The sequence below is a fragment of the Bos mutus genome, chromosome 22 (genome assembly GCF_027580195.1).
Source record: "Bos mutus isolate GX-2022 chromosome 22, NWIPB_WYAK_1.1, whole genome shotgun sequence".
In the NCBI taxonomy this organism is placed as follows: Eukaryota; Metazoa; Chordata; class Mammalia; order Artiodactyla; family Bovidae; genus Bos; species Bos mutus.
The window spans coordinates 38,104,319-38,125,995 of record NC_091638.1 but is presented as its reverse complement, the minus strand read 5'-3'; the positions used below and the strand labels follow the sequence as shown (position 1 = coordinate 38,125,995).

Sequence of the window (21,677 nt, the reverse complement as noted above, 5' to 3'; positions counted from 1 at the left end):
GCCCATCAGGCCACCCCGTCCCTCGGATTCTCCAGGCAAGAACACTGGAGTGGGTTGCCATTTCCTTCTCCAATGCATGAAAGTGAAAAGTGAAAGTGAAGTCATTCAGTTGTATCTGACTCTTCGCGACCCCATGGACTACAGCCTACCAGGCTCCTTCGCCCATGGGATTTTCCAGGCAAGAGTACTGGAGTGGGGTGCCATTGCCTTCTCCAAGAATATAGCAGATCTTCCTAAAAAAATAAGGTATTTGCTGGTCATCTTATTAGGTAATAAACAGCAGTTTAAAGACCCTGTTTGATTTCCGTCTTTTAAGTTGTTAATACTAATTGAAATTATGAGAAACCTTATATTTTCCTTCTCTAATCATTTCTGTATTGATTGAACTTTTATATATAGCATATTTTGACTGTTAATAAATCAAATCAGTTTGACCTAAACTCTAAACAAAAGGTCAGCTCAGACAGATTTCTGCAGCCCTCTCCCATGTGACCTATATGTGTGCCAAATATAAAAATCTTTTAGTTGAAGCCTTTAAATTGTTTATTTGTGAAACATTTCTGTACTAACTAGATAAAATGGACAACGAGAGGCAGTTGCCTGGACATTCAAGTGTAAAGAAAAAACAAACAAAACTCTGAGACTTGTTTGTTTCGTAATTCACTCGAGTATAGCACCATAGTTCAGGGAAGGCAAACAAGAAGGGGAAAAAAAAATTTCCCTGAAATATACAGATAACGACCTCATTATCTATTTTAATTTGACAATGTAGAGGCAGTCTGAGTTCCCTATGACTCAAACTCTATTTGAAGAAACTAAAATTAATAAGTCATAGCTTATGAGAATGGCAGTGCCTCTTTGCAAGTCATTATATGGTTTCAGAGGGTTTTTCTTCTTTCAGTGCTACTCCAGGCCATGCCCTGGCTTCCACAGATCCATTTCTTTTTAATCACCTTGGAGTCTACCTTTTTACTTTGAAATGTTTATCTATACAAATGCAAACTTGTAGAGAGGGGATGAAATTTGAAAAGATCCTACTAGCATAGTACACTTTCAGTAAATTTGATAAATATCTTTCTAGCCCATGGAACTGACATGCACATACTAGGGAGGAGAGCCAGTCATTTTCCAACCGTATCGTCATATGAACAAGCACAGCAAATTGCATAGAAAAGAGTATTCTTTGCAATAACCTTAATTGCATTTTCCATGTCTAGCTCAGTTCTCTCTGCCCAATATTCTCCTTAAGAAAAAAAGTATCTTCCCTAATGGTAAGATAAAGAACAGAAAAAAGTAATAGAAAGTGCCTCCCATGGAAACCAATAAGCTTTAGTTCATTTAATGCAGAATCACATCAAGGAGATAAGCCCTTGTGTTTAAGAGCCAGAATATATACAGTGTTTTTTCTTTCCCTTAGTTTTGTTTTCTTCTTTTAGGAAAATATTTTTAGTGAATGCCTGATGTGCTTTGGTTGCAAGTCTTGGAGATGAAGCTGATTTTGATTCAAACTTAGGGCAAAAACATCTGCAAAAGTGATTCTGGCTGCCTAAGCAATGCCTTTTACCTGAAAATAAGGAAGCTGGAAATCAGCTTATGTGTAGCAGACAGGAGTATAGGTACCACCTCTGAGTCCACTGACCTTCCTGGTAAAAGAAAGCATCATTAAAATCCCTGAGGTGCTCCTCAAAGGATATTTGTAACCTGGATTGTTTTCATTTTGCCTAGTAATGACCCCTTTTGTCCACAGATCAGGTAAACAGATCCTCTTCAGCTTCTGATCAGTGAGTCCTATGTCTCAGACAGAGTCTCTCCAGTTCCTTTGCAGGATAAGGACTTCAAACTTGTGTCCAGCTTTAGCAACCAGAGAGCAGATGTTGGAGCCTTCTTTCAGCTCTCAACTGCAATTGGCATGTTTCCCAAGACTCTTCTCAGTCCTCACACTATCCCCATTTTCTGCCTTTTCCACCCTAAATAGATCCTATACCTAAGGGTCCATGAAGTCAGACACTCCTCAGATTTTGACCACAGCATAAAAGTACGCTTTAAGAGGTGCTGGTGGCATAAAGGAAATCCTTGCTATAATCAATGTCTTGAGAAACAGTTTGAAACCACCCATGAGCCCAGGAAATTTGGAACAAAATATCACAGATCCCAGACACTCCAACATTCAACCCATGACCACTCTCCTGCTAAGAAACAACCAACAAGGTGGAGATTAATAGAGAGAGGGACAGTGAAAAGTGAAAATCACTCATTTGTATCCAACTCTTTCCAACCCTGTGGACTGTAACCAGCCAGGCTCCTCTGTCCATGGAATTCTCCAGGTAAGAATACTGGAGTGGGTAGCCATTTCCTCCTTCAGGGGATCTTCCCAACCCAGGGATCCAGCCCAGGTCTCCTGCATTGCAGGCAAATTCTCTACCATCTGAGCCATGACTGACTGCAAGAAGTTTCTCAGAAAGGGCAGCCTTGCAGTGGGAAGTCAGTAAATAGGTGAGTGATAAAAACAATGAATAGTATTAAATACTATATTTTTTTCATGTGGGAGGTTAAGAGTAAAAGCTTTGGGGTCATATACACTCTGTTTTGGGCTTCCCCGGTGGTGCCAGTGGTAAAGAAGCCACCTGCCAATACAGGAGATTTAAGAGACGCAGGTTTGATCCCTGGGTCGGGAAGATTCCGTGCAGGATGGCAGTATGGATCCCAATATTCTTGCTGGAGAACCCCATGGACAGAGAAGCCTGGTGGGCTGAAGTCCATGGGATTGCAGAGAGTTGAACTCTACTGAAGCAATGCAGCACACACACAGACTTTGTTTGAAGGCCTTTGCTTCAATAAGTTGAATTACCGCTGTGCTCCTCACTTTCCTCTCCACTAAAAAGAAGGGAAATAGTACCCACTTTATCTAGTTTAAAGGTATGAGATAATACATGAAAGTCTTTGGCTTGGTGCCTAGCCTACTATGCACTCAAAAAAGTTGTCAGTTGGTGATCAGCACCCAGCAGTAGCAGAGGTGGGCTCACCATCACTGTCCTAAGTAGCATCACCAAATGCCATGCTTCAAGTTCAGTAAGAAAACCAGGGGAAATGGCAGTCAGAGGGGACTTGTCCCTTTCAACCTTCTGTATAATCTTCACTCCCATTCCTCACAACTCATTGCCATCCCGTCTTAGCTTCTCTAATGACTGGTGCATGGGGCTCAATAAATCCCTCGTGAATGAATAAAGGACTTGAGCATAGCGGACTTTTGCCTCTTCTCTTTGCCATCTGGGTGATCTTCGGTGATTCTTTCAAGTTGTCTGACCTCCAGCTTTCTCATCTGTAAACAAAGAAGGTTGCTGGGAAGAGAAAATGAGATGTGTTTAAAAGTATATGTAAACTCACAGGATCTTGTAGTCATTTATGTTGCAAATCATACAGGCTGAGCAAGTAGAGGTGTCTGCAAATGCATATGCAGATGCACTCATTATACACACACATACACACATATGACTAGCAAAGGAAAGGACAACCTAAAAACCAGACAAATGCCAGTATTTCCTGGAAGGAAGAGAGAAAGGAGTAGAGCAAGAGGATTTGAGTCTTTATCAACTGGTGCAAAGATTGAAACAGGAGCTACAGAAAATTATCTTGTGAGGAGAAGCGCGCTCAGCACCACAATTTGCCAGTTGCCCTCTAATGTCCACTTGGCCACATTAATCCTGGCTGTCAGAAATTCTGTGGCAGCAACTTTCTCCCCAATACCTTAATGCCTCCTGCATTTACTCCTGGGTGGGGTCACCACCCTTGGGATGTGTCATTACTGTCTTGCACTGAACCACCCCGAGGTATAATGTTAGGAGCTTAAGTCCTATTTTGTCCCGCACCCGGTGAAACATACTGTTCACCATTTCAAAAGTCTTATGACCAGATGCCCTTACTGGCACAGTGCTATCTGAAGATGAATCTGTGCTGTCCTTTACTCTCCTCCTGTGAAGAACCACAGATGCTATGATGAGCACACTTTCAGTACCTGAGGCAGTCAAGTTCATTGCCCTCTGCTTACTTATAAAGCAAATGTTAGGATAACCCAGGACAAAATTTGGAAACTTGGATGCTTTTAATGACTTTCTATTGGTTGGCCTAAAGGGATTCAACTCCATCATTGCTGGGTACCTTGAACGATGCCTAACTCAAGTGCTTTGAGGTGGAAGCAGAACGAATGTTGGTTTAGAATCTTATTTAGTGAAAACAATCCGTCTACCATTAGATTAGATGGCATGGGAAAGCTGGCTCAGCCATTTTTATACAAATATTTGACTGGAAGTCTAAGGATGCTGTAATTTTTGAAGCAGAGAGGTAGGAAAGTGTCATACTTACTAGTATAGCTCCTCCTAATCTGCTTGCATCCAAGACTCACCTCTGCCCTTCACTACCTATTTGACCTCCAGTAAGCTCACTGGCAGTGGCCACAGGACTAGAAAAGGTCAGTTTTCATTCCAATCCCAAAGAAAGGCAATGCCAAAGAATGCTCAAACTACCACACAATTGCACTCATCTCACATGCTAGTAAAGTCATGCTCAAAATTCTCCAAGCCAGGCTTCAGCAATACGTGAACTTCCAGATGTTCAAGCTGGTTTTAGAAAAGGCAGAGGAACCAGAGATCAAATTGCCAACATCCTCTGGATCATCAAAAAAGCAAGAAAGTTCCAGAAAAACATCTATTTCTGCTTTATTGACTATGCCAAAGCCTTTGACTGTGTGGATCACAATAAACTGTGGAAAATTCTGAAAGAGATGGGAATACCAGACCACCTGACCTGCCTCTTGAGAAATTTGTATGCAGGTCAGGAAGCAACAGTTAGAATTGGACATGGAACAACAGACTGGTTCCAAATAGGAGAAGGAGTACATCAAGGCTGTATACTGTCACCCTGCTTATTTAACTTCTATGCAGAGTACATCATGAGAAACGCTGGGCTGGAAGAAGCACAAGCTGGAATCAAGATTGCCGGGAGAAATATCAATCACCTCAGATATGCAGATGACACCACCCTTATGGCAGAAAGTGAAGAGGAACTCAAAAGCCTCTTGATGAAAGTGAAAGTGGAGAGTGAAAAAGTTGGCTTAAAGCTCAACATTCAGAAAACGAAGATCATGGCATCTGGTCCCATCAATTCATGGCAAATAGATGTGGAAACAGTGTCAGACTTTATATTTTGGGGCTCCAAAATCACTGCAGATGGTACCTGCAGCCATAAAATTAAAAGACACTTACTCCTTGGAAGGAAAATTATGACCAACCTAGATAGCATATTCAAAAGCAGAGACATTACTTTGCCAACAAAGGTCCGTCTAGTCAAGACTATGGTTTTTCCAGTGGTCATGTATGGATGTGAGAGTTGGACTGTGAAGAAGGCTGAGCACCGGAGAATTGATGCTTTTGAACTGTGGTGTTGGAGAAGACTCTTGAGAGTCCCTTGGACTGCAAGGAGATCCAACCAGTCCATTCTGAAGGAGATCAGTCCTGGGTGTTCTTTGTAAGGAATGATGCTAAAGCTGAAACTCCAGTAACTCTGGCCACCTCATGCGAAGAGTTGACTCATTGGAAAAGACTGATGCTGGGAGGGATTGAGGGCAGGAGGAGAAGGGGAAGACAGAGAATGAGATGGCTGGATGGCATCACTAACTCGATGGACGTGAGTCTGGGTGAACTCCGGGAGTTGGTGATGGACAGGGAGGCCTGGCGTGCTGCGATTCATGGGGTCGCAAAGAGTTGGACACGACTGAGCGACTGAACTGAACTGAACTGAACTGAAGCTCACTACCTACCTCAAGCCTGTTTCCTCATCTGTGTAATGTGGGCAGATAGTACCTACTTGAGAAGGCTGTTATGATCTTTAAGTGAGACACGAGCAGTAAAGAAGCTAATACAATGCCTGGAGGTTGAAAAATGTTGGTGGTGGTTGACAAAAATATTTTTATTAATAAAGTAACACCAGCTTGCTTAATACTTTTTCAGACCCTACAAATAGAACTAAAAACTGTGGGTGCCCAGCAGTTCCTTTAGTTTAATTGAAGCAGGAGTGAAATGTTTAAAAGGCTCTGTTTAAGTGTTGGTAAATTTTTAAAAAGAAAAAGGAAAAATCTATTCTCACATGGAGGTTTTTTGTGGATAGGCACGATGTAGTAAAACCCAATGAAATTCAAGTACCTCTTGATTGAGTCATGCCAGCCGAGAAGGGCATAATACATTTGAAATCAACAAATTGGATTTGGCCTTTTTGCAGTCTCAGCGATTGCTTCCTGACTAGTCCGTTACAAGAACAAAAGTAGGCCCATCAGCTTCCAGATTCCATCGACTAACACTATCTGTACAGAAGAGGTTTCCCCTTGTTTAGGTTCTGAATGAATAATATTTGCTTCCAAAGTTATTATAGCTGATAAACACATGGTGACTCTAAAATCTCTCTCTCTGAAATGAAGCATGCAAATTTATGCATATGTATGTAACTATTGCCTAGAAGAACCTTTCTGGTAAAATATATATGTTTAGCAATAAATGCCATCCCATAGCATTAAAAATGTTTAGCGACATGAATTATTATGCTCAGACCATTTTCAGCTGACATGCCCTTCCTTTACAAATGATGCCCATTCCCTTCCACAGAACAGGCACCATAATACAGCTGCACTTCTGTTTCCCCTTGGTCCTGAGTTTACCCGTGTGGCTTCAAGCTAAGTACCAAGCTATAGATAATTGGTATTAATAAGCACAGGGAATTTGTTAGTGATTTTTTTTTTTGTCTTGCACTTAAGCACCATTACATTTACTGTAAATCAATACAATAAATTAGCAATGACGAAAATGTTGGTATTCAGCTGATTGCATAGAAAAAAAATTATTTTGTTCTCCCCCTCCCTGCTGCTCTCTGTGTACTCAAAAATTGCAGACCCAATCTGTCCATGTGAGCTGAGGGATCTGGTGCGTTAGAAGCGTTGCAGATCCTGACACCTGGACAGGAGGTGTGCATGTTTCTAAATAGTCGCCACAGGTGACGTGGTCCTGACTGTTGTTTTTGTTTTACATGTTGTTTATTATAAGGGAATCTTTCCAGTATTGGTCTTCAGATAAAGATTCACTCCTGAGTATGTATCCAAAGAAAATAGTAATACAAATAGAAAAGATATATGCACCCTCATATTCACTGCATCATTATTTACAATAACCAAGATATGGAAGCAACCTAAGTGCACATTAATAGATGAAAGGATAGAGAAGATGTGTGTGTAATGGCAAGTTAGCCAAAAAAGAAATGAAGTCTTGACATTCTTGACAACATGGACGAACCTAAAGGGTGTTATGCTTAGTGAAATAAGTCAGACAGAGAAAAACAAACACTACATGATTTCCACTTATGTGTGGAATCTAAAACACATGTTCAAACATAACAAAACAGAAACAGAGTTATAGATACAGAGAACAGGAGAACAATCGGGTGATTGCCAGAGGGAAGGAGGGTGGGAGGAGGAGAGAACTAAATGAGGGAGATTAAGAGGCTGCAAAAAAAAATGAGTGGCAGGTATGAAATGTACAGTGTGGGGATTACAGTCAATAACTATGCAATATCTTCATATGATAATATCATGACTAGACTTATCATGGCGATCATTTTGAAACGTGTAGAAATATCAAGTCACTTTGTTGTACAATGGGAACTAATACAGTGCTGAAGGTCACTTACAGGTCAAAAATGAACAAACAGATTCATAGAAAAAAATCAGTCAGATTTGTGGTTACTGGGGGTGAGGGAGGAATTGGATGAAGACATTCAGAAGGTGCAAATTTCCAGTTATAAAATAAATAAATACGAGGGACATAATGTAAAATAGGATAAACATACTATATGTTATATATGAAAGTTAAGGAAATAAACTCTACAGTTGTCATCACTAGGAAAAATAAAGAAGATAAAAGACCCGAGTCTATAATCTGACCCACAGGACCCAGCACTGAGGGTCTCTGGCTACTTTTCCATCTCATCCTACAACATTCATATTCTTTCCTGCCATATTCCAGTTTCAAGCCATATTTCATCATTTCACATGTGCTATGCTTCTTGCTTTTTTGGAATCTTGGTACATGCTCTTTCATCTCTATTTTTTAACAGTTTTAATTGAAATATAATTCACATAGCTTAGCATTCATTCATGTAAAATGTACTGTTGAATGACTTGTAGTGTTTAACAGCATAAGGCTCTATCACCACAGTCAATTCTAAAGTGTTTTTGTTACCCCCAAAAGAAATCCTGTACCGCTTAGTCATCATCCCCAATTCTCACCAACCAGCCCTTGGTGAACACTAGCCTGCTTTTTATTGCCATAAATTTGCCTATTCTGAACATTCCCTTTACATGGAATCATGCAATCTATGGTCTTTTGCAACGGGCTTGTTTCACTTAGCATAATGTTTTCAAGAATCATCCATGCTGTAACATGTATCAGTACTTATTCCTTCTTATTGATAAATAATATTCCAACCTATAAGTATATATCACATTTTATTCATCCATTCATCAGCTGAAGATGTTTGATTGTTTCCACTTCGGGGCTGATATGAACATTCTAGTACAAGTCTAGTACAGACAAATGTTACCATTTCTCTTGGATGTGTAATAGGTAGGAATGGAATTGCTGGACCATGCCATAGCTCTAGGTTTACCACTTGAAGAACTGCAAGACTGTTTTCCAAATTATGGAATTTCCTGCTTTCTAAGGAATTTGCTATTCTAATCCTATCCTGTTATTCCAGTCTAATCTCGCTAACTCATTCCAATTTTATAATCATTTTGATTATAACCATCCTACTGGGTCTGAAGTCATATTTCATTGTGCTTTTTTCTCAACTTTTGGTCTGGACAATTTTCTACTCACTTTTCAAGTTGCAGCTTAAACAATCACTTCTACAAGCAATCTTACCTTGACCACCTCATCCCCAAACTAGTCTTTGGGTCTTCTCAGAAAGCCATTTTTCCCCTCTAAACTCAAAGTTCAACGTGTGCAGAGACCAGCCCATATAGCTTTGTTCCCTACTTTATCCCCAGAATCTAGACACTATGTGAACTACAGAGCTTCTTGTTAAAAATGAGTTGAATGAATGATCCATTACATAACAGTGAGAAAAAAAGGGGGGGGGCTCATTATCTGAAAATCACCTCTATCAGAATAATTGGCATGATTACCTTTTTTAATTTATTTCATTTTTCAGCATTCCCACAGACTCAACTACTGAGAAATATTTTAGTATGTCTGGCAAGGGAAAGAAAGAGTCTCTACAGTATAACCATGATGAATGCTTCTATTTCCCTGAGTTGTACTGCAGCTGTACGCTTTTCTGGTTTATAAGAAACAGGAGGAGGCTCAGTATAAATAAGCAAAATCAAGTGGACAATGTAAACAGTTTATTTTTTAAAGTCCAACAGTAAATGAAGAAGAATAGATTTCTGAGACATAAGGGGGACTGGCGCTTCCTGTTTGGGTTGTCAACTAGGCTACTTCTAACAGTTTTAATTCAGTAGCTCTGGGACAGACCCCAGAATAAACATTTTTAGCAGGACTTATAGTTGTGCTAGTTGTCCATGGGCTCCACTTTTTAAAAAATTCATCCTAGTTAATATTTTCAGTAATCAACAGAAGCAAATTAACATAACAGTTTAAAATTTTCTGGCCCTATTTACTAGCCTTGTGGTTTAGCACAAATCATTTAATCTTTTTAAAGCCTGTATGTTCTTGTATAAAGGGGGAATGGACAATTAAGTGCCTACCTCATAAGGCTTTTTGTTAGCATCAAATGAAATAATACATATAAAGTGTAGTATCTGGCACATAAATTCTTGGGTATGTTCGTTGTATTGGTATTATTCTTTTATTATTTTGTATTATCTAGGAGAATGTACACAATAAATCCATTTAAAGGAATTAGCTTTTGCTTAGTAAGAGAAATACTCCTTAAGCTTAAGTTGGGAATTTATCAGGTTCATCAATGGTTTTATTATCATGTTACTTTTATAGGTAATTTTTCCAGATGGTCCTTTACTGATATTGCTAACGCTTGTTCATTTCTATTTCCAAGTTCTTTCCAATACTTAATAAATGATTTAGGCATTTCTGAAGAAACCTAATTTTGGCTCCTCTACTACTACCCTCCAAAATCTTATTTTTCTCTACTAAATAATAGAGAAAGGGGAGGAGAAGAGAGCAACAGAGGATGAGATGGTTTAATGGCATCACCAACTCAGTGGACATGGGTTAGAGCAAACTCTGGGAGATAGTGAAGGATGGGGAAGCCTGGCATGCTGCAGTCCATGGAGTTGCAAAACGTCGGACACGACTTAGCGACTGAACAACAACGTCACTATGACCCTGAATGCTATCCTGATATATCTTGTTCTCTAAAATAGAAATTCTCAAAGTTCAGTCAAACTAGGGTCTATCAATCATCTTATAGAATCAAGAATGTTTGTTTACTTATCCAACTCCTGTTTACTGAGTATCTAATTAGTGTCAGGGATTCGTGATTTACAGAGAAGAAAATCAAGATCCCAAATCCAAGGGAGACAGAAAAAAACAAAAACAAACAAGAAAATACATCACCAAGGCAATGTAGCTGGTATTGAGTGCAATGAATGACATGAACAGGTTGATGTCATAGAAATGTCTAAGGGAAAGGAGCTATTTTAGATTGGCAGGAAAAGACTCTCCCAGGAGATGACATTTTAAGTTGTCACTTGAGTGCTGCAAAGGAACCAGCCATGGGCAATGTCAGGGAAGAGTGATTATGGAAAAGAGAAGAGTCAGTGAAAAGACCCTAAAGCAGGACCTGCTGGGTCATGTTTAGGAGTTAGGGTATGAGTCCAAGGATGGTGAGAAAGCACTGGAGAATTTCAGGGAGAAGATGTCATATTCTAATCCGTCGTCAATTTCAGGTTCGCTTCCCCCTTCCCTTCTTGTCTTTCATGTAACTAGCTACTGTGAAGCCCAGTGCGATGATGTTTAACTGCAGTATCACTGCCACAATCCCAACTGCAACCTCTGTAAGTTCTCGTGTCACAGAGGCATGCCATGTAAGATCCCAAATCAAATCTCACTTTAAGGTTTCTTGGTATGAACCGTTTTTAAAGGCTTTATTGAGTTTGTTAAAATATCACTTCTGTTTTATGTTTTGGTTTTTTTGGCCCCAAAGCATGTGGGATCTTAACTCCCCAACCAGGGATCAACCCCCTGCATTGGAAGGTGAAGTCTTAACCCCTGGACCACCAGGAAAGTCCTCAGATCTCACTTACTGGCATTCTCGCTTTCTCTCCTTGGCGTGTTAATGATTCCCCTCTCTGGTTTCTCTGATACTGTAGGTTACACCAGGTGACCTTTGAGGTGCCCACCTGCGAGGGGAAGGAGCGACAGAAGGTGTCCCTGATTGGGGACTCCTCGTCCTCGGCAGAGTTCTTCGTCACCGTCGCCGTCTTCGCCTTCCTCTACTCCTTGGCCGCCACTGTCGTTTACATTTTCTTCCAGAACAAGTATCGAGAGAACAACCGGGGTCCACTCATCGTAAGTGGTTTGCTTTATGAAATAATTTTTTCTGTCGTTTCTAATTTCTTTCTTCCAATGCTTAAAGGGCTTACCCGAGTCCTCAGGGCAGGTATTTGAAAAGCAATCACATTCTTTTTCATCCAGATCCCTTAGATCTAAGATGAAAAAATGATGCCTGTCATTCTTTTGTGCCCCTGTACTGAAGAAATATCATTAGACTTGCTAGAAACTCTTCTGAAATAGATGGTTGGAAATCTCACGAGGTCATGGAAATAGTAGTGAGGCTTGCTGCAGATTTATTGGTAATTCCAGTATTATGGAGTTAATCGACCATTTTTTTCTCACTGGTTGTTGAGACAGTGTGACTTGTACTTACTTGAAATATGTTGTTCCTCTAGGATGTGATAGACTGGTCATAGAGTGGTTTAGTTTGAAGATGTAGCTCTCCGTCTCTGAATTTCAATCTCTCTCTCTCATCTTATCTCTTTCCACCACCAACCCTGGTGACTCAGATGGTAAAGAATCTGCCTGCCATGCAGGAAACACCCTGGTTTGATTCCTGGGTCAGAAAGATTGCCTGGGGGAGAACATGGTAATGCAGTCCAGTATTCTTGCCTGAAGAATCCCATAGACAGAGGAGCCTGGCAGACTACAGTCCGTGGGCTCGCAAAGAGTTCAACATGACTGAACCGACTTAGCATGCACATACCACCAACCCCCTCTACTTCCTGTTTCCTTACACAGTAGTTCAAGGACTCATCTGGGTGAAGCCACGCTAGCGGGTGAGAGACTATAGACACCTAGGGGGATGCAGCAACTCCTGGAGGGGTACATGGTGTAGATAACTTTAAAGAAATGTATTTCTCAGCCTTCACATGTACATTTGCCTAAAATTTATCTTACTGAGAATGCCCTGGTTCTGAAAATATCTTTCTTAATCACCTACTCCCCTTTTATAAAAGAAAATATCCTTTTTTTAGTTCAGTTCAGTCACTCAGTAGCGTCCAACTCTTTATGACCCCATGGACTGCAGCACGCTAGGCCTCCCTGTCCATCACCAACTCTCAGAGTTTACTCAAACTCAGGCCCATTGAGTCAGTGATGCCATCCAACCATCTCATCCTCTGTCATCCCCTTCTCCTCCCACCTTCAATCTTTCCCAGCATCAGGGTCTTTTCAAATGAGTCAGCTCTTCGCATCAGGTGGCCAAAGTATTGGAGTTTCAGCTTCAGCATCAGTCCTTCCAATGAATATTCAGAACTGATTTCCTTTAGGATGGACTGGTTGAATCTCCTTGCAGTCCAAGGGACTCTCAAGAGTCTTCTCCAACACCACAGTTCAAAAGCATCAATTCTTCAGCACTCAGCTTTCTTTATAGTCCAACTCTCACATCCATACATGACTACTGGAAAAACCATCACCTTGACTAGACAGACCTTTGTTGGCAAAGTAATATCGCTGCTTTTTAATATGTTATCTAGATTGGTCATAACTTTCCTTCCAAGGAGTAAGCGTCTTTTAATTTCATGGCAGCAGTCACGTGATTTTGGAGCCCCAAAAAATAAAGTCTGACACTGTTTCCACTGTTTCCCCAACTATTTTCCATGAAATGATGGGACCAGATGCCATGATCTTCGTTTTCTGAATGTTGAGCTTTGAGCCAACTTTTTCACTCTCCTCTTTCACTTTCATCAAGAGACTCTTTAGTTCTTCTTCACTTTCTGCCATAAGGGTGGTGTCATCTGCATATCTGAGGTTACTGATATTTCTTCTAGCAATCTTGATTCCAGCGTGTGCTTCATCTAGCCCAGCGTTTCTCATGATGTACTCTGCATATAAGTTAAATAAGCAGGGTGATAATATACAGCCTTAACGTACTCCTTTTCCTATTTGGAACCAGTCTGTTGTTCCATGTCCAGTTCTAACTGTTGCTTCCTGACCTGCATACAGATTTCTCAAGAGGCAGGTCAGGTGGTCTGATATTCCCATCTCTTTCAGAATTTTCCACAGTTTATTGTGATCCACACAGTCAAAGGTTTGGCATAGTCAATAAAGCAGAAGTAGATGTTTTTCTGGAATTCTCTTGCTTTTTTGATGATCCAGCAGATGTTAGCAATTTGATTTCTGGTTCCTCTGCCTTGAACATCTGAAGTTCATGGTTCACGGATTGTTGAAGCTTGGCTTGGAGAATTTTGAGCAATACTTTACTAGCGTGTGAGGTGAGTGTAATTGTGCAGTAGTTTGAGCATTCTTTGGCATTGCCTTTCTTTGGGATTGGAATGAAAACTGACCTTTTCCAGTCCTGTGGCCACTGCTGAGTTTTCCAAATTTGCTGGCATATTGAGTTCAGCACTTGAACAGCATCATCCTTTTAGGATTTGAAATAGCTCAGCTGAAATTCCATCACTGCCACTAGCTTTGTTCATAGTGATGCTTCCTAAGGCCCACTTGACTTCACATTCCAGGATGTTCGGCTCTAGGTGAGGGATCACACCACCATGATTATCTGGGTCATGAAGATCTTTTTCGTACAGTTCTTCTGTGTATTCTTGCCACCTCTTCTTAATATCTTCTGCTTCTGTTAGGTCCATACCTTTTCTGTCCTTTATTGAGCCCATCTTTGCATGAAATGTTCCCTTGGTATCTCTAATTTTCTTGAAGAGATCTCTAGTCTTTCCCATTCTATTGTTTTCCTCTATTTCTTTGCACTGATCATTGAGGAAGGCTTTCTTATCTCTCCTTGATATTCTTTGGAACTCTTCATTCAAATGGGTATATCTTTCCTTTTCTCCTTTTCTTTTTGCTTCTCTTCCTTTTACAGCTATTTGTAAGGCCTCCTCAGACAGCCATTTTGCTTTTTTGCAATTCTTTTTCTTGGGGATGGTCTTGCTCCCTGTCTCCTATACAATGTCACGAACCTCCATCCATAGTTCATCAGGCATAGTTCATAGTTCATATAGAGCTTCTCCATCTTTGGCTTCAAAGAATATAATCAATCTGATTTTGGTATTGACCATCTGGTAATGTCCACGTGTAGAGTCTTCTCTTGTGTTGTTGGAAGAGGGCGTTTGCTATGACCAGTGTGTTCTCTTGGCAGAACTCTATTAGCCTTTGTCCTGCTTCGTTCTGTACTCCAAGGCCAAATTTGTCTGTTACTCCAGGTGTTTCTTGACTTCCTACTTTTGCGTTCCAGTCCCCTATAATGAAGAGGACATCTTTTTTGGGTGTTAGTACTAGAAGATCTTGTAGGTCTTCATAGAACTATTCAACTTCAGTTTCTTCAGCATTACTGGTCAGTGCATAGAATTGGATTACCGTGATACTGAATGCTTTGCATTGGAAATGAACAGAGATCATTCTGTCATTTTTGAGACTGCATCCAAGTACTGCTTTTCGGACTCTTTTTTTGACTATGATGGATACTCCATTTCTTCTAAGGGATTCTTGCCCACGGTAATAGATATAATGGTCATATGAGTTAAATTCACCCATTCCAGTCCATTTTAGTTCTCTGATTCCTAAAATGTCTATGTTTACTCCTACCATCTCCTGTTTGACCACTTCCAATTTGCCTTGATTCATGGACCTAACGTTCCAGGTTCCTATGCAAAATTGCTCTTTACTGCATCGGACCTTACTTCCATCACCAGTCCTGTCCACAACTGGGTGTTGTTTTTGCTTTGGCTCTGTCTCTTCATTCTTTCTGAAGTTATTTCTCCACTGATCTCCAGTAGCATATTGGGCACCTACCGACCTGGAGAATTCATCTTTCTGTGCCCTTTTTGCTGTTTCATACTGTTCATGGGGTTCTCAAGGCAAGAATACTGAAGTGGTTTGCCATTCCCTTCTCCAGTGGACCACATTTTGTCAGAACTCTCCACCATGACCCATCTGTCTTGGGTGGCCCTCCAAGGGATAGCTCATAGTTTCATTGAGTTAGACAAGGCTGTGGTCCATGTGATAGATTGGTAGGTTTCTGTGCTTGTGGTTTTCAGTCTGCCCTCTGATGGAGAAGGATAAGAGGTTTATGGAAGCTTCCTGATGGGAGAGACTGACTGAGGGGGAAACTGGCTCTTGTTCTGATGGGCGGAGCCATACTCAGTAAATCTTTAATCCAATTTTTTTTTGATGGGTGAAGCTGTGTTCCCTCCCTACTATTTTCCTGGGGCCAAACTATGGCAAGGTAGTGAAGATAATGGTGACTCCCTCAAAAGATCCCATGCATGCACTGCTACACTCAGTGCCCCCAACCCAGCAGCAGTCTGCCACCAACCCACACCTCCGCTGGAGACTCCCGGACATTCCTGGCCAAGTCTGGGTCAGTCTCCTGTAGGGTCACTGCTTCTTTCTCCTGGGTCCTGGTGCACAAGGTGCTGTTGTGCCCTCCAAGAGACTATTTCCCAGTCCTGTGTAAGTTCTGGCAGCTCTATGGTGAGGTTAATGGTGACCTCCTCCAAAAGGGGTTGTGCCATACCCAAGATTGCTGCACCCAGAGCCCCTGTCCCTGCGGCAGGGCACTGCCACCCTGCACCTCCACAGGAGACCCTCAAACACAGTTCTGGCTCAGTCTCTGTGGGGTCTCTGGGTCCTGGTGCACACAAGGTTTGTTTGAGCCCTGTGAGCATCTCTGGTGGGAATGGGGTTTGATTCTAAATGTGAATTTGCCCCTCCTACTGTCTTGCTGGGGCTTCTCCTTTGCCCTTGGATGTGGGGTTTCTCCACATGGCTGGTCCAGCAAAGCACAGCCGCTGCTCCTAACCTTGGGTGTGGGGTATCTCCTCACGGCCACCACTCCTGACCTTGGACCTTTTACATCCCAAATTTTACACCCTTCTTTTACATCCCAAATATTTCTACATGGTACATTGTTAGGTTGCAAAACATTGGAGGCACTGAAAAAAAAAATGGACAATTTGAAGTTTCGGTGTTGGTATTGACAAAAGTGACTGATTCAAATGCCTAGGTTATGTATCCTTTTGCATGTAAGAAGGTTTCCAACTTTTTCCTTCAATAAAATAGAAAGTCTTAATCTACCGATGAGCTGATAGATCATTAAAAAATAGTTTTTGATGACAGATCACTATGTGATCTGGAACATATTACTCAGAATAAATTCAGAGAAACTAATGGCATCATTATAATAAAACCCCATTCATTCTCATCTACTCATTTATGCCAGCAAGCCTTCTCAACACATCTATACCAACAACAACAAAAAAATTACGCTGAATCATGTCCTATATTAGAGGTAAATAATATGTCCCTCAAAAATGCATAATCTTAAAAAAATTCATAAACTAGTAGAAGAAAAAATAACCCCATATAATTCTAGTAAAAATTTTACTTTTAAAATTTAATAATTATTAACATTTATAATATGTTTATGTTGTTTTGGATTATTATGTGCATTAATAATATTTTTAGTGATTGCCCAACTCAAAAGAAATTTTGATACTTAAAGCGTTAGGGTTATGGGTAATCAAAAAATAATTTAAATTTAGATATGTATTTTTGTTGCAAAGAAATATAACAGGATGATTGATAAAATCCTTTCCAAGATAAAAAAATAAATAAATGTTATATGAGGCTGTGAATCAGTGTAGGAAGTATAATGGAAATACAAGTTCAAAGAGAACAAAAAGAAATATAAAATTTCCAACTGTTAAAGAGGTATTTGTTTATTAAAATTTAAATGGGTAATAAAGAGTATCAACTAACAATTTATCTAAAAATGGATACAATAGAGGATATTTTTAAATATCATTATTTATGCCAGAAATTGCATTCTTGCAACTGTTTAGACTTTTAATAAAAAGAAAATTATATGTCAACTTCATACAAATAGGAGTTTTTACAAATTCTTTTAAGGAGTATGTGAGTGAAATTAATTTTACAGACCTCTCATCTATATATTTGGAGAAGGAAATGGCAACCCTCTCCAGTGTTCTTGCCTGGAGAATCCCATGGACAGAGAAGCCTGGTAGGCCGCAGTCCATGGGGTCCCACAGAGTCGGACACAACTGAAGCGACTTGGCAGCAGCAGCATCTATATATTAGCGCTTCCCAGGTGGTACAGTGTTAAAGGATTCATCTGCCAATGCAGGAGACACAGGTTCAATCCTTGGGTCGGGAAGATCCCCTGGAGTAGAAAAAGGCGACCAATTCCAATATTCTTGCCTGGAAAATTCCATGGATAGAAGAACCTAGTAGACTACAGTGCATGGGGTCACACAAAAGTCAGACACAACTTAGCAACTAAACACCAAGAATCTGTATATTATAGAGACCAAAGCCTTAAAATAAATATGTTTTGAAGGGTCACTGGGAGAAACCCCTATTTGTAAAACATCATGATTAACTTTAAAGGACTGGGGGAAAGATTTATAGCACTTTGGTATGTTACTGTGGAAAAAGAAGAGTAAATCAGCAGAACTTGAGCCCCTGGACAAATGTCTCCCTGTACCCAAGTTGGAGCTACTGGTCTTAATGATTTAAAAATATCTGACAGTATCACCCATATTGGGCTTATTCCTCCCTGATGTGCAGGTAGATACACTGAAGAGGTCGAGGTATGTGTGTGTATATGTATGCACCGTAAAACTAACATGCGTGCACCCGTTCCTGGATACATGTAGACACTCTCAAAGAATTCTAAAGTCTAAGGAAATACTCTTGACTTCCAGAGAGAAGAAACTGACTCAGCTGGTTTGCCCATAAAGTGGGAAAAGATCTGCTTTGTTATATAAAACTACATTCTCCTCATACGAAGTGATCTTGGTGAAGCCATGCTATTTTATCTCTGTGTAAATAGTCTTTCCCATCAAGCAGGATATAATGAAATCCTGAATTGTGTACTACATTGAGTAGGCTTTGTTTTATTAGATTGTAGAAGAAGGGGAGGAGTGGAGAGATAATTCTAGTAATAAAAAGGAAAAGGCTCCTAGGTGAAACTTCGGTGATATTAAAAAACCAATATGCTCGTTACTTAGCAGATGAAAGTTAATTTAAAAGTTAGCCCAAATCCTAAGAGTCACAGAGACGAAATGAATGTAGACAGTCAGCATGACCATTTGCAGCTGCAAATGGCAAGCCTTTCCATTTCTAATCCCTCCACGACAGGGCCTCACCCTTAACGATGAGTCAGCTGATTAAGGTCAATCCACAGTGTGAGCAGAATCTCAACAGGGTGGTTCATACCTAAGATAACCTTCAAATACTGAGCTAACAGTAATTGTACTTCTTAAAAAGCCAACCCTATTTATTCAGAAAGATAGTTCCTGATCAATACTCGTTCCTCTCTGATCTTGGTGCTATTTTTTGTTGTTGTTGTTGTTGTTGCTTTGTTTTCTACAAGACACATTTTTTCACCCTTTATTCTGTAGTTTGGGATTCTCTATAATCCTCTAGGACATGACAGGACACAACATGCATAGAGAAGATTGGTGGAAAGTGATGGGGATGGTGATGGAGTTTATAGTAACAATACTGTCCACTGGTATTGATTGATATGCTGTTTAAAGTTGATTTAATACTCAAAGCAACTGGTTTGTGTTGTTATCCACTTTTATAGATGAGGAGAGGGAGGCTCGGAGAAGTTACCTAATTAACTCTCCCAGGTCACATCACTAATAGTCAGAGGGTAGTTTGAACCCAGGTCTCCCCAGATCTAGGGCCCAAATTCACAACTACCATGCAAGAGGGTCCAAAATCCTAACAGGCAGTGTGCTACCAATCTAGAGGGGCATAGGTGGGTAAGACAAATTGATCTATACACCTGGACAGCTCCTGTTATTTTCTTGCTCTGGCTGTAGAGGCACCAAACCCTAGACCCCCTAGAATTTTCTGCTCATTTGACTGTCATAAAGGATTTTTACAATTTGCCTTCAGAATCCATGTGGAGTTATAGAATGACTGCCATGATGCAAGGATCACGAGAGTGTTCTGCTGTTTATCTCTGTTGTACATGGAGGCGGTCAGTAATAGGAAACAAGCATTAAAATGCCAAGATCAATGGCTGTTATAAATCAGAGACTTATCAGGACTGATTCCTTTACATTTGCAAGCAGTTGTAAACAATTTCAGGCAGACTGGAGCCAAGTTATCAATGGCTATTTTTTAAGGTATCTTTTTCTACTGAATATGCTTGACAAGATTGTCCACCTTGAAGTGAAAATGAGAATATGAATATCTTTAGAAGAAACATAATTGTTAATGACACAATAGCAAGAAAATCAGACCAAAAGAACCAGCCAGCTACTGTATGTCACTACAGTCAGTGCCTTTGCCTTCTTGTACAGATGAATAAATACCATTCTCGGAAAGCAGAAGTGGCCACCTGAATGGGCATGATCGTGGAATTGAATTGTCACCTCTGGTTATATCATTTTGTCATGTTTCCTACAGTACAGGTTTAAAGCCAATCTCCTGCCTATATTTCTGAGACAGGATGTTCTGAACCATTTTCAGATCTCACATCAAATAGTGACAATGTGAGGCTTTAGGGTTTCTTTGTTTTTGTTTTTAATATTAATATAAAATCGGTTAAAAAAACAACTTAACCTTACAGGGCTGACAAAGTGCTCTCGGAATGAGCACCTAATAAACACCACCCCACATTTTGGTGAATCCTTGTCACGAGAGATTCGGTTTAATGTTAAGGAGAATCAATATTCACCTGAAGACTGTGAAAAGGGAAGAAGCTGTGTTGTTCAAGGTCTCCTTTTTCCCATGAAGGAGACCAGGTTGACCGGAAGTGGTTTATGGAACTAGAAATGTTTGCTGGCATGCAAACCGTGACTCACTTTTGTTTTATGCCTGATGCATTTCTAATGTTTTCATATTTCCCATCCAGCCCTCAAAGAATCCTGAGAGAGAAGTGCCATGATTACAATCAGCCTCATTCTACAGATTCCATTTAACTCCTCTTTATGTAGCACCAGGCATGAGAAAATGAGTCTCTGGGAGATTAGGGACCTTGCCTGTGGTCAGGCAAGTTCATGGCAGAACAAGGACTCAAATTCTTAAGCCAGCGATCTTGAGGGTAGTGACTAAACTGCAGCATCCTGGATTTTAATTCCCCTGCATGACCTACTATTGATCAGTTGAAAGCCTGGAACTGTATCTATAGGATGACATTAATAATAATACAAGTCACAGGGCTGCTGTAAGAAAGGAAAGAGTTAATGCCTGCAAAGCTCTCTGCAAAGGGAGAGGCACACCAGTGCGTGATGGATCCCTGGTATCTAACTGCAGCACTGTTGTTAGCCTTCATTTTAATTTTTCTCCTGCCCACTACTAAGTGGTACCTTAGCCTCATGAAGGGGGATTACAAACAACTTCCTTTCATGGCTTGCAGCCCTCATAGTTCTTTCCTCCAGTCCCCCTACCCCAGGCAGTTTCTTCTCCCCCGAGTCTCATAGAATCACACTTGAATTAGGACTATGTCTAAGATGCAACTGCTAGGTTGAGCCATCCAGTTAACCTTTCTGTTTCTGGAACCCCACTCTACCGGATGATTGGAAGGTTTATTTTTTTAAAACCTCCAAACAAAATAAGGTTCTTCTTTGTGGGATTCCCTTGTGTCTCAGCTGGTAAAGAATCCGCCTGCAATGCGGGAGACTCGGGTTCAATCCCCGGGTTGGAAAGATCCCCTGGAGGAAGGAAAAGATACCCACTTCAGTATTCTGGCCTGGAGAATTCCAAGGGGTCACAGTCAGACATGACTGAATGACTTTCACTTTTTTGTCAAATACAGGCTGAGGGCATCACTGAGAGAGCAGGAAGCAAGCACAGAGCTGGATGCTCAGAGTATCCAGCACAGGTTCCCACCATCAACTTCAGCTTTCTTGGCCATCATCAGAAATGCAAGTCATAATTACAGTCTCTGAGCTACTCAGAAATTGTGGAGAAACCCCTGTCTCCTCTCCTCTTTTCTCTCCTCCCATTTCCCCTTCCTTTTTTCCTCTTTTCTTCTCTCCTTTCTTCTCTTTCTCTTCTCTCATCATATTAATAATTAATATGTATATTAATTATGCTTCACATCTAAGTGTATTTCACTTAAATATTAATAGTATATCTTCAATAGGCCAAGCACTATGCATATACAGG

At 40.5% G+C, this 21,677-nt stretch overlaps 1 protein-coding gene across 1 annotated transcript in view; it reads left to right on the top strand.

The window, feature by feature from the left end:
• The window catches only part of SYNPR (synaptoporin), a 295,792-nt gene that overhangs the window by 227,943 nt on the left and 46,172 nt on the right, over window positions 1-21,677 (top strand). Inside the window, exon 4 of the mRNA XM_005892897.3 lies at window positions 11,390-11,588. Within this exon, the coding sequence (XP_005892959.1) occupies window positions 11,390-11,588 (199 nt within the window). The remainder of the gene's footprint in view (window positions 1-11,389; window positions 11,589-21,677) is intronic.